This window comes from Zalophus californianus, chromosome 4 (assembly GCF_009762305.2).
Source record: "Zalophus californianus isolate mZalCal1 chromosome 4, mZalCal1.pri.v2, whole genome shotgun sequence".
Classification (NCBI taxonomy): Eukaryota; Metazoa; Chordata; class Mammalia; order Carnivora; family Otariidae; genus Zalophus; species Zalophus californianus.
The window spans coordinates 92,120,673-92,133,100 of record NC_045598.1 but is presented as its reverse complement, the minus strand read 5'-3'; the positions used below and the strand labels follow the sequence as shown (position 1 = coordinate 92,133,100).

Genomic DNA, 12,428 nt, shown 5'->3' with positions numbered 1-12,428 from the left:
CGCTGTCTCTCTCTGATAAATAAATAAATAAAATCTTTTTTAAAAAAAGAAAGAATTCTGAACAAGGACAAAGGATGCAGCCCACTTCTACCCCCTCACACTTATAGAGCGCCTACTACATGTTAGAGACTCTGTTAGGTACATGAACTCAATGAATCCCCACAATAACCCCATTAGGTAGGTCTTCTTATTGTGCCCATTTTGTAGGTTAAGTAATAGCTCAAGTCACCCAGTGAGTGGCAGAGCTAAAATACAATCCCAAGAAGCCTGGATCCAGAGACTATGCTCTTAACCACAAAGCCACATGCCCTCTCCAGGTTAACTCAGCCCTGCTGTGAACCAGCTTGTGAACTTGACTGCTAAGGTATCTTCTAGGCCTGGTAGTCTAAATTTCTGTCATTATGGGTAAGGGGCTGGACAGGCTAACATTATGATTATTAGCCTTAGAATCAGCTAAAAACAGTTTATGTGGTTGAAGAGTAGAAACTTCAAGCATAAACAAATAGCTAAGGACTCAAAAAGCATGATTAGAGGAAAAAGATTAATTCAGAGTTAGTCAAATGGCCTTAGAAAAGAGAAAAGTTCTTAACAGTAAATTTAACATTTAGTTTAACTATAATCCTTCCCCAAATTACAAAACGCTGACTTCCTAAACTAGAATATTAACTTCCCAAATATAATACAAACTAATCAAGGATTCATATGATAAGAATTTGCTGATAAGTCTCAGATTAGTTAGAATTTAATTTTAGATATAAAGCCTTTAGAAATCCAAAGAGAGGGTTGCAGCTACAGGAAAACAAAATATTTCCAGACTGATGATGAAACTTGCTTTTAAAAAAAAGTTTATTTGAGAGTGAGAGAGAGAGAGAGAGAGGGAAAGAGAGCGTGCTTGAGGATGAGCAGGCAGAAGGAGAGAGAGAAGCAGGCTCCCTGTTGAGCAGGGACAAAGATTTGGGGCTTGATCCCAGGACCCCAAGATCATGACCTGAGCTGAAGGCAGACACTGACTGAGCCACCCAGGTGCCCCTGATGACAAAACGTGTTAATGAAAAAAATCCTAAACTCCTTTCGGAGGACCTCTTGGTTATCCAGGTTCACACGGCAGGAGCTCCGAGAAGTCTTCTTTGTAACAATGCCTTGGAATGAAGCCTTCCATCCCTGGGATGTCTGGTCAGCTGCAGGGTGAAGGTAGTGGTGGAACCCCACCCCTAAAGGCTGAGATAACATTTTGTACCATGAATTTCTTTGTCAGCCATATTTCAAAGACACAGTTATCTGATGACTCAGTGCTGGGCTATTTTGAGACGTCCATATGTGAGGGTCAAAAATCAAGAAAGTGTTCGTGATTTAGCCATCAGGAATGATCACTTGCCTACGGAAGGAGAATAACCCTGGCCAAGAACATGAGCTGTAAATTGAACAAGGTGCCCTCAGATTTATTTGACAAGCCTGAAAAGCCCAGAACACTGAAAGGTGTCTGTGGCACCCCTCCACCCGTGCCAATCACTCCTCTTCTGCCCAGAGTTAACATCCGTATCCTTGGGGTTTCTCCAGATCAAGTGGAGCTTCCGGGCTCGTGGGCAGGGTTGAGGTGGAAAAGGGTAAGGAGTAAAAAAAAAAAAAAGGGGGAGTCAGATGTCAACTGTCCAAAAAGAGGAAATGCTTACCTCCTGGGCAGTAAATGATGGGTGGGCATGCTAACGGGCACGCTAAAAGGTTAAAAGGATCAGTGAAATGAGTGATAGCTTATGGAGGTGGGGTGGGGGGATGGCAACAGGAATCCTCCAAACTGAGCATCTTCAGGGACAAACCAAAAATGGTAACATGGGTGAACTGCTAGATATATAGAAAGGGCTCAACGCAATGCTAAGGGCTTACATTTTAGCCCTTTAAGCAATACTTCACAAATGACTAATCTTTATTGCTACCCCTCCCAGAAATAGCTTCATTTTAGAGCCCCCTCTTTTTAGAGATACTCCAAGAACCACAAAAATGGTACTGATGTTAATAACATCGCTGTGGTTCTCCACAAAATATAAGAATGTTTAAGAATTTTTTTTAAGATTTTGTATTTATTCATTTGAGAGAGAGAGAGAGAAAGTGAGCGAAAGCATGGGCGCGGGGAGGGTCAGAGGGAGAGGGAGAAGCAGACTCCCTGCTTAGCAAGGAGCCCAATGTGGGACTCCAACCCCAGGACCCTGGGATCATGACCTGAGCCGAAGCCAGACACTTAACCGACTGAGCCACCCAGGTGCCCCAAGAATGTTTAAAATAAAAAAAAAAAAATTAAGTTTAAATTTTTGTTTAAAATTTGTAAATATTTTTAAATTGTAAAAGATAAACCAGTGAAGGAGATCTTGTAAATCTGAATGTATGCTCCAAATAGGCAATACCCTAGAATGTGGGAATAAGGCAGATAATTGGGTAAGGTAGTTTATATGCATGTTGACAGCAAGACCAAGGGATCTCCTGACTCTTATGGAGAAAACTAGGATTTTTTTTTTAAAGGTAATGCTTAAAAATGAGCATTTTTTTCCACAAACATTAGCTCATTTGATCCCCCAAAATAACCCTATGAAGTGAGCTCAAGTGCTGTTATTGTTCCCATTTTACAGATAATGGAATGAGATTTAGTAGAACAAAGTGAAATACCCAAAGTCACACAGCCCGTGTACAGCTGTGATTTGTCCAAGCCCAAATCCTATGCTTATCCTTACTTCTACATCAGGCACTGAGACTAACATATAATAAATGTACTAATTTGGGGCTCCTGGGTGGCTCAGTTGTTAAGCATCTGCCTTCGGCTCAGGTCATGATCCCAGGGTCCTGGGATCGAGCCCCGCATCGGGCTCCCTGCTCCGTGGGAAGCCTGCTTCTCCCTCCCCCACTCCCCCTGCTTGTGTTCCCTCTCTCGCTCTGTCTCTCTCTGTCAAATAAATAAATAAAATCTTTAAAAAAAATAAATGTACTAATTTAATGCAATTGTTAATTAATGTTAATTCAACAAACATATTTTGAGTGCCTACTACTAGCCAGACCCGGGGCAAATCCCTCCTCTCAAGGAGCTTACAATCTAATGGGGATTGTTTACATCCCCATGTTTACATGGGGATGTAAACAGACAAGAGTAGGTGAGAAGTGCTGTAAGAACACACACACAATGTGAAATGGGTCACACAGAAAGGAACACCTAAGTGCACCCAGCACCCTTCTTGAGACTACATTGTCCTAAAGAAGGGTGGCCAGCCTCATGGGAGTCTTTTTTGTTTTTTTAAGATTTTATTTATTTGACAGAGAGAGAGAGTGCATGCACAAGCAGGGGGAGCTGCAGGCAGAGGGAGAGGGAGAAGTAGCCTCCCTGCTGAGCAGGGAGCCCGACATGGGGCTGGATCCCAGGACCCTGGGATCATGACCTAAGCTGAAGGCAGATGCTTAACCGACTGGGCCACCCAGGTGCCCCCTCATGGAGTCTTTAAAACGGAGTCAAAGGTAGCTTCTTAATAGGGTGCCTTCCTCCAGCATTCACCACTTCTGATTCTGTTGGCCAGTACTAGTAATTGAGAAAAGAAAAAACTACTTCTAGTATAGAAAAAAGTAATCATCGAGTCTCATAACCTATATAGTAGACTTACCCAACCTCTTTTGCTCAAATGCTGAGCTGCCCAAACAATCTTCTGAATTGTATTTAGGAACACTGGGTTGAACCATTCCAGCAAGAGGAAATAAATACCCACTATAAATAACCTGTTTATCCTACCAAGGTCTTCTTTTTGTTGTGAATTAATAGGTAGTTATTCTGGCCTAGAAAGCAGCTGTGGGAGAGTTAGCATCAGTCAATTCTCAGTGCCAGTGCCATCCAATGGAACTTTCCGTGATTCTGTTCAATAGGGTAGCTAGCCACATGTGGCTATTGAACATTTGAAATGAGTCAAGGGAAACTGCAGAGGCGATTTACAATGTTATTTAGTTTTAATTAATTTAATTAATTTAAATGGTAATTTAATTGGTAGCCAGTGCCTACCAATTTGGACAGCACAGCTCTAGATCTTGCTACTCAAAGTGTGGTCTGCATCACCTTATTAGTTTGTTAGAAATACAGACTCTCGGGTCCCACCGCAGGCCTCTTGATTCAGAAACTGTATGTTAACAAGATCCCCAGGTGATCTGTATGCACGTTAAAATTTGAAAATGGCATGGTCACTTCTGGATGAGCTGAAAAAAAAAAAAAAGGATTGACTGAGGACCCTATTTGCGGTAAACTCTCCGAATTGCAGACACCCACACTTGAAACTGGTGTCCAGCGTAAGGGGCTTGATTGCTTGCTTGCTTCTTGCTTTCTTTCCTTTTTAAAGATTTTATTTATTTATTTATTTTTATTTTATTATTTATTTATTTCAAACAGAGAGAGTGAGCACTAGCGGTGAGGAGGGGCAGAAGGAGAGGGAGAGAAGCAGACTCCACTGCTGAGCAGGGAGCCCCACATGGCTGGATCCCAGGACTCTGGGATCATGACCTGAGCCAAAGGTAGCTGCTTAACTGACTGAGCCACCCAGGTGCCCCAAGGGCTCTTCTTTCTTTATATCTGCCTCTCCTTTGTCCCTTAAACAGAAAGGGGTCTAAGGACTAGTCTAAATGGTCTAAGTATAGGATAGGGGGTAAGGAATGGGATGGGAAAAACGTGTTTCTCAGGGATACTTATACAAAATAAATGATGGAATTCCCTTGATAATTACTGAATATGAATGATGGGTATATGAGAGTTTATTGTACTATTTTCTCTACCTCTGCATATGTGTGAAATTTTTCAAAATTAAAAACTAGGTGTGATTTCAAAGATGTGTGTGATAACCTCCAATATGGCCCCCAATGATCCTCTCCTTCTAGTATTCATGCCTTTGTGTAGTCTTCTTTCATATTGAATCAGGGCTGGTCCATGTGACCAAGGTGGAGATAGCAGACATGACCTTGGAGAGCTAGGTCATTGTGACTCCTGCCTTGCTCTCTCTTGGATCTCTTGCTCTAAGGGAAGTCAGCTACCATGCTGGGAGGACACTCAAGCAGGCTTGTGGAGAGGCCTTTACGGAGGCCTTTACGGCCTCCTGCCAACAGCCAGCTGCAAGAGCGAGTCCCATAAGCAAGCCTCTGTGGAGTTGATTTTCTAGCCCCAGTCAAGCCTTCCAACGACTGTAGCTCCATCTGACATATGACTGCAACTGCTTGAGAGACCTCCAAGCCAGAACTGCCTGCCAAGCCACACCTGAATCTCTGAACAACAGAAACCGTGAAAGGCACTAAATGTATGTGGTTGTATTAAGCCACTGAGTTTTGGGGTAATTTGTTATGCAGTAATAGAGTACTGATGCAACGTCATCTCAGTATTTCCTACTCCCTGAATACTCTCCCCACCTTATCACCAATGCCTCAAATGAACAGGAAAAGACCTTTCACACTACGCATAAGGTTAACATGCTAATACCCCTTGAAGAGATAATACATTCACTTAAATTCAATGTAAAACATAAGTGACAGATATAAATTCTTTCTTTTTAAAACTTAGCAGGCTAATGTATTGAGACATTAATTTCAGTCTCGCTCCTGCTGTTGTAAGAGACTGGGAAGAATAAAAAGGTAATTTCTCCCCCAGGGCCTACCATCCCAAGAACAGCTATAGTCTTGAGTTATAAGGTCTAAGCTCTTCTTACAACTCCCTCATTCCATGCCCAACCCCCACCACCACACACTGGGTAACAGCTTCTTTGTGGTAAGGGGCGCCTGGGTGGCTCAGCCAGTTAAACGTCTGCCTTCAGCTGAGGTCATGATCTTAGTGTCCTAGGATCGACCTTGGGCTCCGGGCTCAGTGAAGCCTCTGCTTCTCCCTCTCCCCCTGCCCCTCCTCTCCACTCATGTGCTCTCCCCCCATCCTCTCTCAAATAAATTAAAAAATCTTTAAAAAAACCCAAAACCCCAGCTTCTTAAAGAAGACCACCACGCCGACCTCCCACTCACCACCCCGCCATCCCAGCTTTACCTTGAGGATTAGGTAATAGAGAAGGTATGTTGGAATTGCTCCATATGGAAAAGGTTTTGGAGTTTCCAGAAGTGGAAGCCCGTCCCTGTCTTATACGAAGTAAGAGTGTGTGTGTGTGTGTGTAGTCTGGGCAGGTGGGATCCTGGGGCCTGGAAGAGGTGTGTGTGTGTGTGTCTCGTCTGGGCGGGTGGGACCCTGGGGCCTGGCCATGCACCACAGACAGCAACCCGTTACCTGCACTCTTGCCCATCTGGCTTGCAGGCTGTGGAAATTACCCTTCGGTGGTACCCCAACGATGGTGGAATAATAACAAGACTGAAACACACACAAAAACAAGGCTCTTCCCCCAATCTTTCCCCACATTTTTGAGACTTCACAGTCCTAGAGAGAGAAGTGGGGGAACCTCAGAACGTGACTAATGAATTTCCCGCCAACACTGACAGGCGGGAGCTGAGCCAGGTGGCTTTAATTTGTAGGATGAGAAGACATGTGACGCTTCTTGTCCCGGAGTCAGTTGCAGCGCATTCATTCCAGCTAGACCTAGTTTCCCTGGGAGCGGTTTCGGTAGGTAGAAGGGTGGCGGATAGTGACAAGAATTCAAGAAGGTGGAGGAAGCAATAGGGGAGCTAGGGGCCAGAATCCCCTGGTGACGGTTTCGGTCCCCAGGCCCCGGGCCCCACTCCCTCGGAGAGAAGAGGACCTGGCGCGCGGCCGCCGGTCCTGCTCCGACACAAACACACGCACGTGCGCCCCGCCCCCGCCGCGCGCACGCGCCCCGAGGCTCCGGCGGCGGCGACGGGCGCGCGCGCCGTGCTCGCTGCCCCCACGCCGCTCCCTCCGCTCGGATCGCTGCGCCTCCCGCTCCCCGCACCGCTCCTCGCCGAACCCGCGGAACCGGAGGCGGCGGCCGTGGTCGGTGGGCTCCTGCGGGTGCAGCGGTCGAGGCGGCGGCGCGGGGGAGCGGAGCGGAACCCGGCAAGTCCCCGGGAGGCGATGTGGCCGGGCGCGGGCCCCTGCGTGAGGCGAGCGCCGCGACAGGCCGGCCGGTGAGGCGCCGCTTGGGGGAGGCCGCGACGGAGCTCCCGGACCCGCCATGGGCTGAGACACGTCCTTGCCGAGCAGGTGCAGTGACCAGCGGTCCCGGGGGTGCCCGCCCCGACAAGCCCCCGGGAACCCTCAACCCTGTCAGTAGGCGCCCTACCCAGCAGGTGTGCCCTGTTGACCTTCCCTCGGCTCTTCCCCAGAGGCCCTGCTGACCCCAATGTCAAACCCGGCCCGTGCAGCCCCTGTGAAACCAGCAGCCCCTAACTAGCATCCGGGGCATACCCCCATCCTACAGTCCGTGACCCGAGCCCGGTAGGCCCCTGTGCTCACCTCCTCTGCCCAGTGTTTTGAGCCCACTGCCGGCACAGCGCTTGGGAACTACCCAGCATCTCTTCGTTTCTCTTCTAGCCCAACATAGGGGTGGAGTGGGGGGACGGAGTGTGGCAGGGAGGAGGAAGGGTCCAGTCCTTCCCTGCAGAGGCCCTGGTGACCCCAATCCCCTCCTCTCTCTCTCTTAAGCCTGGAGTGAAAGTGACCCTTCCTTATCCCACCAGAACATGCCCGGGTGACTCTCTCCCCGATCTTCCTGGTGGCCTTCCTCGCCCTTCCCAGTGACACTATGCAACCCCAGCGAGACCCGCGAGGCCTCTGGCTCCTGCTGCTGTCCTTGTTCCTGCTCCTCTTTGAGGCGGCCAGGGCTGGCCGTCCTGTGGTTAGCTGTCCTGCTGCCTGCCTGTGTGCCAGCAACATCCTCAGTTGCTCCAAGCAGCAGCTGCCCAACGTGCCGCACTCCTTACCCAGCTACACCGCACTGCTAGACCTCAGCCACAACAACCTGAGCCGCCTGCGGGCCGAGTGGACCCCCACGCGCCTGATCCACCTGCAGTCCCTGCTGCTGAGCCACAACCACCTGAACTTCATCTCCTCCGAGGCCTTTTCCCCCGTACCCAACCTGCGCTACCTGGACCTCTCCTCCAACCAGCTGCGCACACTGGACGAGTTCCTGTTCAGTGAACTGCAGGCCCTGGAGGTGCTACTGCTCTACAATAACCACATCGTGGCAGTGGACCGCTGCGCCTTCGACGACATGGCCCAGCTGCAGAAACTCTACCTGAGCCAGAACCAGATTTCCCGCTTCCCTTTGGAACTGGTCAAGGAAGGAGCCAAGCTCCCCAAACTCACCCTCCTGGATCTCTCGTCCAACAAGCTCAAGAACTTACCGTTGCCCGACCTGCAGAAGCTGCCCGCGTGGATCAAGAATGGGCTGTACCTACATAACAACCCCCTGCACTGCGACTGTGAGCTCTACCAGCTCTTTTCACACTGGCACTACCGGCAGCTGAGCTCCGTGATGGACTTCCAGGAGGACCTGTACTGCATGAGCTCCAAGAAGCTGCACAACGTCTTCAACCTGAGCTTCCTCAACTGCAGCGAGTACAAGGAGCATGCCTGGGAAGCCCACCTGGGGGACACCTTGACCATCAAGTGTGACACCAAACAGCAGGGGATGACCAAGGTGTGGGTGACCCCAAGCAATGAACGGGTGCTAGATGAGGTGGCCAACGGCACGGTGACGGTGTCCAAGGATGGCAGTCTTCATTTCCAGCAGGTGCGGGTTGAGGATGGGGGTGTGTATACCTGCTACGCCACAGGGGAGGCTTTCAACGAGACACTGTCTGTGGAGTTGAAAGTGTATAATTTCACCTTGCATGGCCACCATGACACCCTCAACACGGCCTATACCACCCTAGTGGGCTGCATCCTCAGTGTGGTCCTGGTCCTCATATACCTGTACCTTACCCCTTGCCGATGCTGGTGCCGGGGTGTCGAGAAACCATCCAGCCATCAAGGAGACAGCCTCAGCTCTTCCATGCTTAGCACCACCCCCAACCACGATCCTATGGCTGGTGGGGACAAGGACGATGGTTTTGACCGGCGGGTGGCCTTCCTGGAACCTGCTGGTCCTGGGCAGGGTCAAAATGGCAAGCTCAAGCCAGGCAACACCCTGCCAGTGCCCGAGGCAACCGGCAAGGGCCAGCGGAGGATGTCGGATCCGGAATCGGTCAGCTCGGTCTTCTCTGATACACCCATTGTGGTGTGAGCAGGATGGGTTGGTGGGGAGATTCTGCCCCAGGAGAGGTAATGCACCCCTGAAGGATATGAGGGGATGGAAGAGCGGGCTGGCTGCCCAAGGGAGTGGGTTCCCCCTGACCTCAAGGGAATTGGTCACGGGTACAATAGCTGGCTCGACCTCAACCAGGGTGTGGCTGCCACGATTTTCAAATAGGGATATATTAATCCTCAGGCAAGTGCTACACCCTTACCCAAAGCCCTGGGAATTCTCCATGTGGTAGAGGAAAAGGAGCATGTCTGAATTGGGTGGGAATGAGGAAGGGGTGGGGGGAAGAGCAGATTCCCTAAACTTTTTCGAGGTCATCCTTAGCTCCTTAAGAGAAAATCATTTGGGGAAAAAAAAAATTTTTTTTTTCTATCTCTGCCCACCCACATCTGTGACGTTGTGTGTGTTGGGGGGCGGGTCTTCCACAGGAGCCACACTGGGGAAGAGCTGTAGTATCATCTTTGGCCAGGAGGTCACACTTCACAGCTGGGGAAATTGGAAACCTTGGGAAAAATGAGTTAGGAAAAGGCTGAGACCTTATTAATGCTCCCTAAAGCTGTTGTGATTTCCCACTAAGGCCTCTCTTTCGCGATGAGTCCTGGATGGACAGATCTCTGCAGGAGTCTGGCCTGTTGCCTGTCAGATATGGCAACAATGAGAGATGCGGTATCTGTGCCAGGGCCTGGAATCAGTGGCACAGAGGGATACAGCATGAACCGAGGGGGTGGGGGGTGGGGGTCTGTGTCACGGCACAGGTGCCGGCACAAAACTCGTAGTTGGAGGATAAACTCCAGATTTGCAAATTCTCTGGTTGGTGAAACCCTTGGTTAGCACTTGGTTCCCAGTACCTGTGTGTCAGACCAGGGTGGGGGCTGCTGAAAGCAGAGCTTTTATGCATGCCTGCCCCAACCTGGGATGGGGGCCTCTTCAACACGAGGAGGAGGAGGAAGAGGAGGGGCAAATCAGCCTCTGTTATGTAGCATCCAGCTGGACCTACCTGATTTCCTGATGCCATCTCTTCTCTCAGGCTTCTTAGCAAGCTCAGGTGGGATTGAGTTTTCCCTAATATGCTGCTCTGCAAATGGAGGAATCCTGGAGAGTCTGGCCCCAGCTGCGTTACACTGGGCTTGGGGATGGAGGGGACCGGTTATGTATCTTCTCTATGTTGACACCCTGCTGCGAAGCCAAAGCATGGGATTTCATCATCCAAGGGGTTGGAATTGGGTGGTCTCTGCCCCAGAATGGCAAGTTGGAGTGCGGCTTAGAGCCCTGCCCCTCTCCACAAGGTTCCAGGCAGTCCTGTTAACAGAGACGGGGGCACTAAACTTTCAGAAGGAAAGTTCTGCCACCGCCATCCCTCTCAGCCAGAGGTCGGTGCAGTTGTGACGGTCAGGCCAGAGGAACTTAAGAGCGGGCCCAACATTCCATTCCATCCAGGGTTGCAGAATATTTTGGGTATGGAGTTGACTGCACCCCTTGACTATCCTGCAGGCCCCGGGAGATGAGTGCTCCTAGCTTTGGCAAGGGGATGAGCAGGGCAAAGGTGAAAATGTTCTCTGACGTTGGTCTTTTTCAGTGTCTCCCCTTCTCCCAGCCAAGCTCCCTGTCCACTGGACATTCTCCAGATCTTCTAGTTTTCTGACCTGCTCTTTAGGTTCCAAGGGGTATGTCCTCTACCTGCGGGTGAGGGCTGCTTGCTAGGAGGGCCTGACTCCCGCTGCCTGTTAAGACTGGGAAAGGGGACTGGAACTCAACATCTTCCCTTGTCTGTTCCTGGGATGTCAAGACTGCTGTCCATCCTTTCTTAGTAACCTAGTTTGTCAAGAGAGGTGCAGCATTTCCCTCAAGTACTTGCATGCTCCTAGGTATGCATGCTTCCAAGTGTGCATGCACACTAGCGCCTTGACTTCCCTCAGGACAGTGATTCTGTAGTCCCCACTAATGTCCCCGGTTCACAGTGGGTTCCACCTATGTGCCCAACTTCATGCACACAGCTCCTTTGCCCCATGGGAGAGACAGTGACCACGCCAGGCTCCCCAGATACAAACACTTGTACTTTTCATTTCTGAACTCCCTGAAGCTTTCCCCGCATCTCCATGGCACTGAGTAACTTCTCTGCAAAGGCTGGAGTTAGGAGAACTGCAGGTTGGCCACCTGGGAGAAGGGATGATGAGGAGCTGGCTGGTTCTTCAGACCCCTCAGAAACTTTCTTGAATTAAAGACAATATATATGAGAAATGTAGAATTTGGTCAATGATGGACCTAGAAGGAAACGGGCAGGGGAACAAGCAGCTGTAAGTTGTTCTTCCTGTGTTAACTGCCCTGGAAAGACAGGGGCATGAAGGAAATCTTGTCTTGTTGTTATATTCCAGAGACGTCTGAGGATTTTGTTACTGGAGCTATAGTGACCAGGCCACTCTCCTCAGACTTATTAAGGAACCAGGGGAAATCTCATCTCCACGCTGCAGTTTCCCACTGGGCACCACCTAGGGCTCTGAAAATCTTTAGGATAAATGTCAAATGAAGTTGGCCTTCTGGAGCATTCTGAGCTCCTGAGGACTAGGAGGGCCATTTTCTTCAGAAGTCCTACCCCGTTTAAGGAATAAGAAAAGACCCTGAGGCCCTATGTCTCCCTACTCTATCCACTAGGTAGGCCCCTCGTTTGAAAGACTGGTAGATGTGTCTGGCTGCCCCACCAGGAGAGTGAACTGATTAGCTTCTTCCCGTCGTTTCAGTTGATAGAACCCAAAGGTAGCTTTCTACTTGGGTGATTAGGTACTCAGCATATATAAGCTCACTAGAACCTCATGTTGGAAACTGCCAGGTCTGATAATAGGAAAAAGCTGAGAAATCCCTCCCTCCCTTCCCCCCACCCTGAACCCATAAACCAGACGTATCTCCCAGGAAGCAGGTGTCCCTGGAGACAGAATATGACAGGGCTGTACAATCTATGTGATTATTTGTGATCTTTTTTTCTTTGCCTGTATTTATGGGGCTCCTAGGAAGGGGCCAGGAGAGGGGACAGCCCAGCTGGGGACAGTAAAGCTGACTGATTCCCATTTTCTGTGTGTTCTTACCTCTGTACTTTCTTGTCGCCCTGCTGGCGAAGCAAGCAGGCCTCCCTGTGTCCAGGACCCCATCCCTCCCACTTATGTACACCCAGGCTGGCAAACCTTGGAGCCTCTGGGCTCTGAAAACTAGACTATGATCATTAAACCTGGCTTGAGTCTCTGT

General features: G+C 49.7%; 1 protein-coding gene across 2 annotated transcripts; it reads left to right on the top strand.

The window, feature by feature from the left end:
• The first annotated feature begins 6,887 nt into the window (after positions 1-6,887).
• On the top strand, positions 6,888-12,425 carry AMIGO1 (adhesion molecule with Ig like domain 1). Of its 2 annotated transcripts, none has more exons than XM_027602796.2 (2): positions 6,888-7,153; positions 7,630-12,425. In XM_027602796.2, the coding sequence occupies exon 2, from the start codon at positions 7,695-7,697 to the stop codon at positions 9,174-9,176; it is 1,482 nt and encodes a 493-aa protein (XP_027458597.1). In that variant the 5' UTR covers positions 6,888-7,153; positions 7,630-7,694; the 3' UTR covers positions 9,177-12,425. The 2 variants fall into 2 exon arrangements, with proteins under 2 accessions (XP_027458597.1, XP_027458605.1); XM_027602804.2 differs by having other exon boundaries at positions 7,595-12,425.
• Positions 12,426-12,428: the final 3 nt, after the last annotated feature.

Coding starts and splice junctions, on each gene's coding strand:
- AMIGO1 (XM_027602796.2), top strand. CDS start 7,695: ATGCAACCCCAGCGAGACCCGCGAGGCCTCTGGCTCCTGCTGCTGTCC.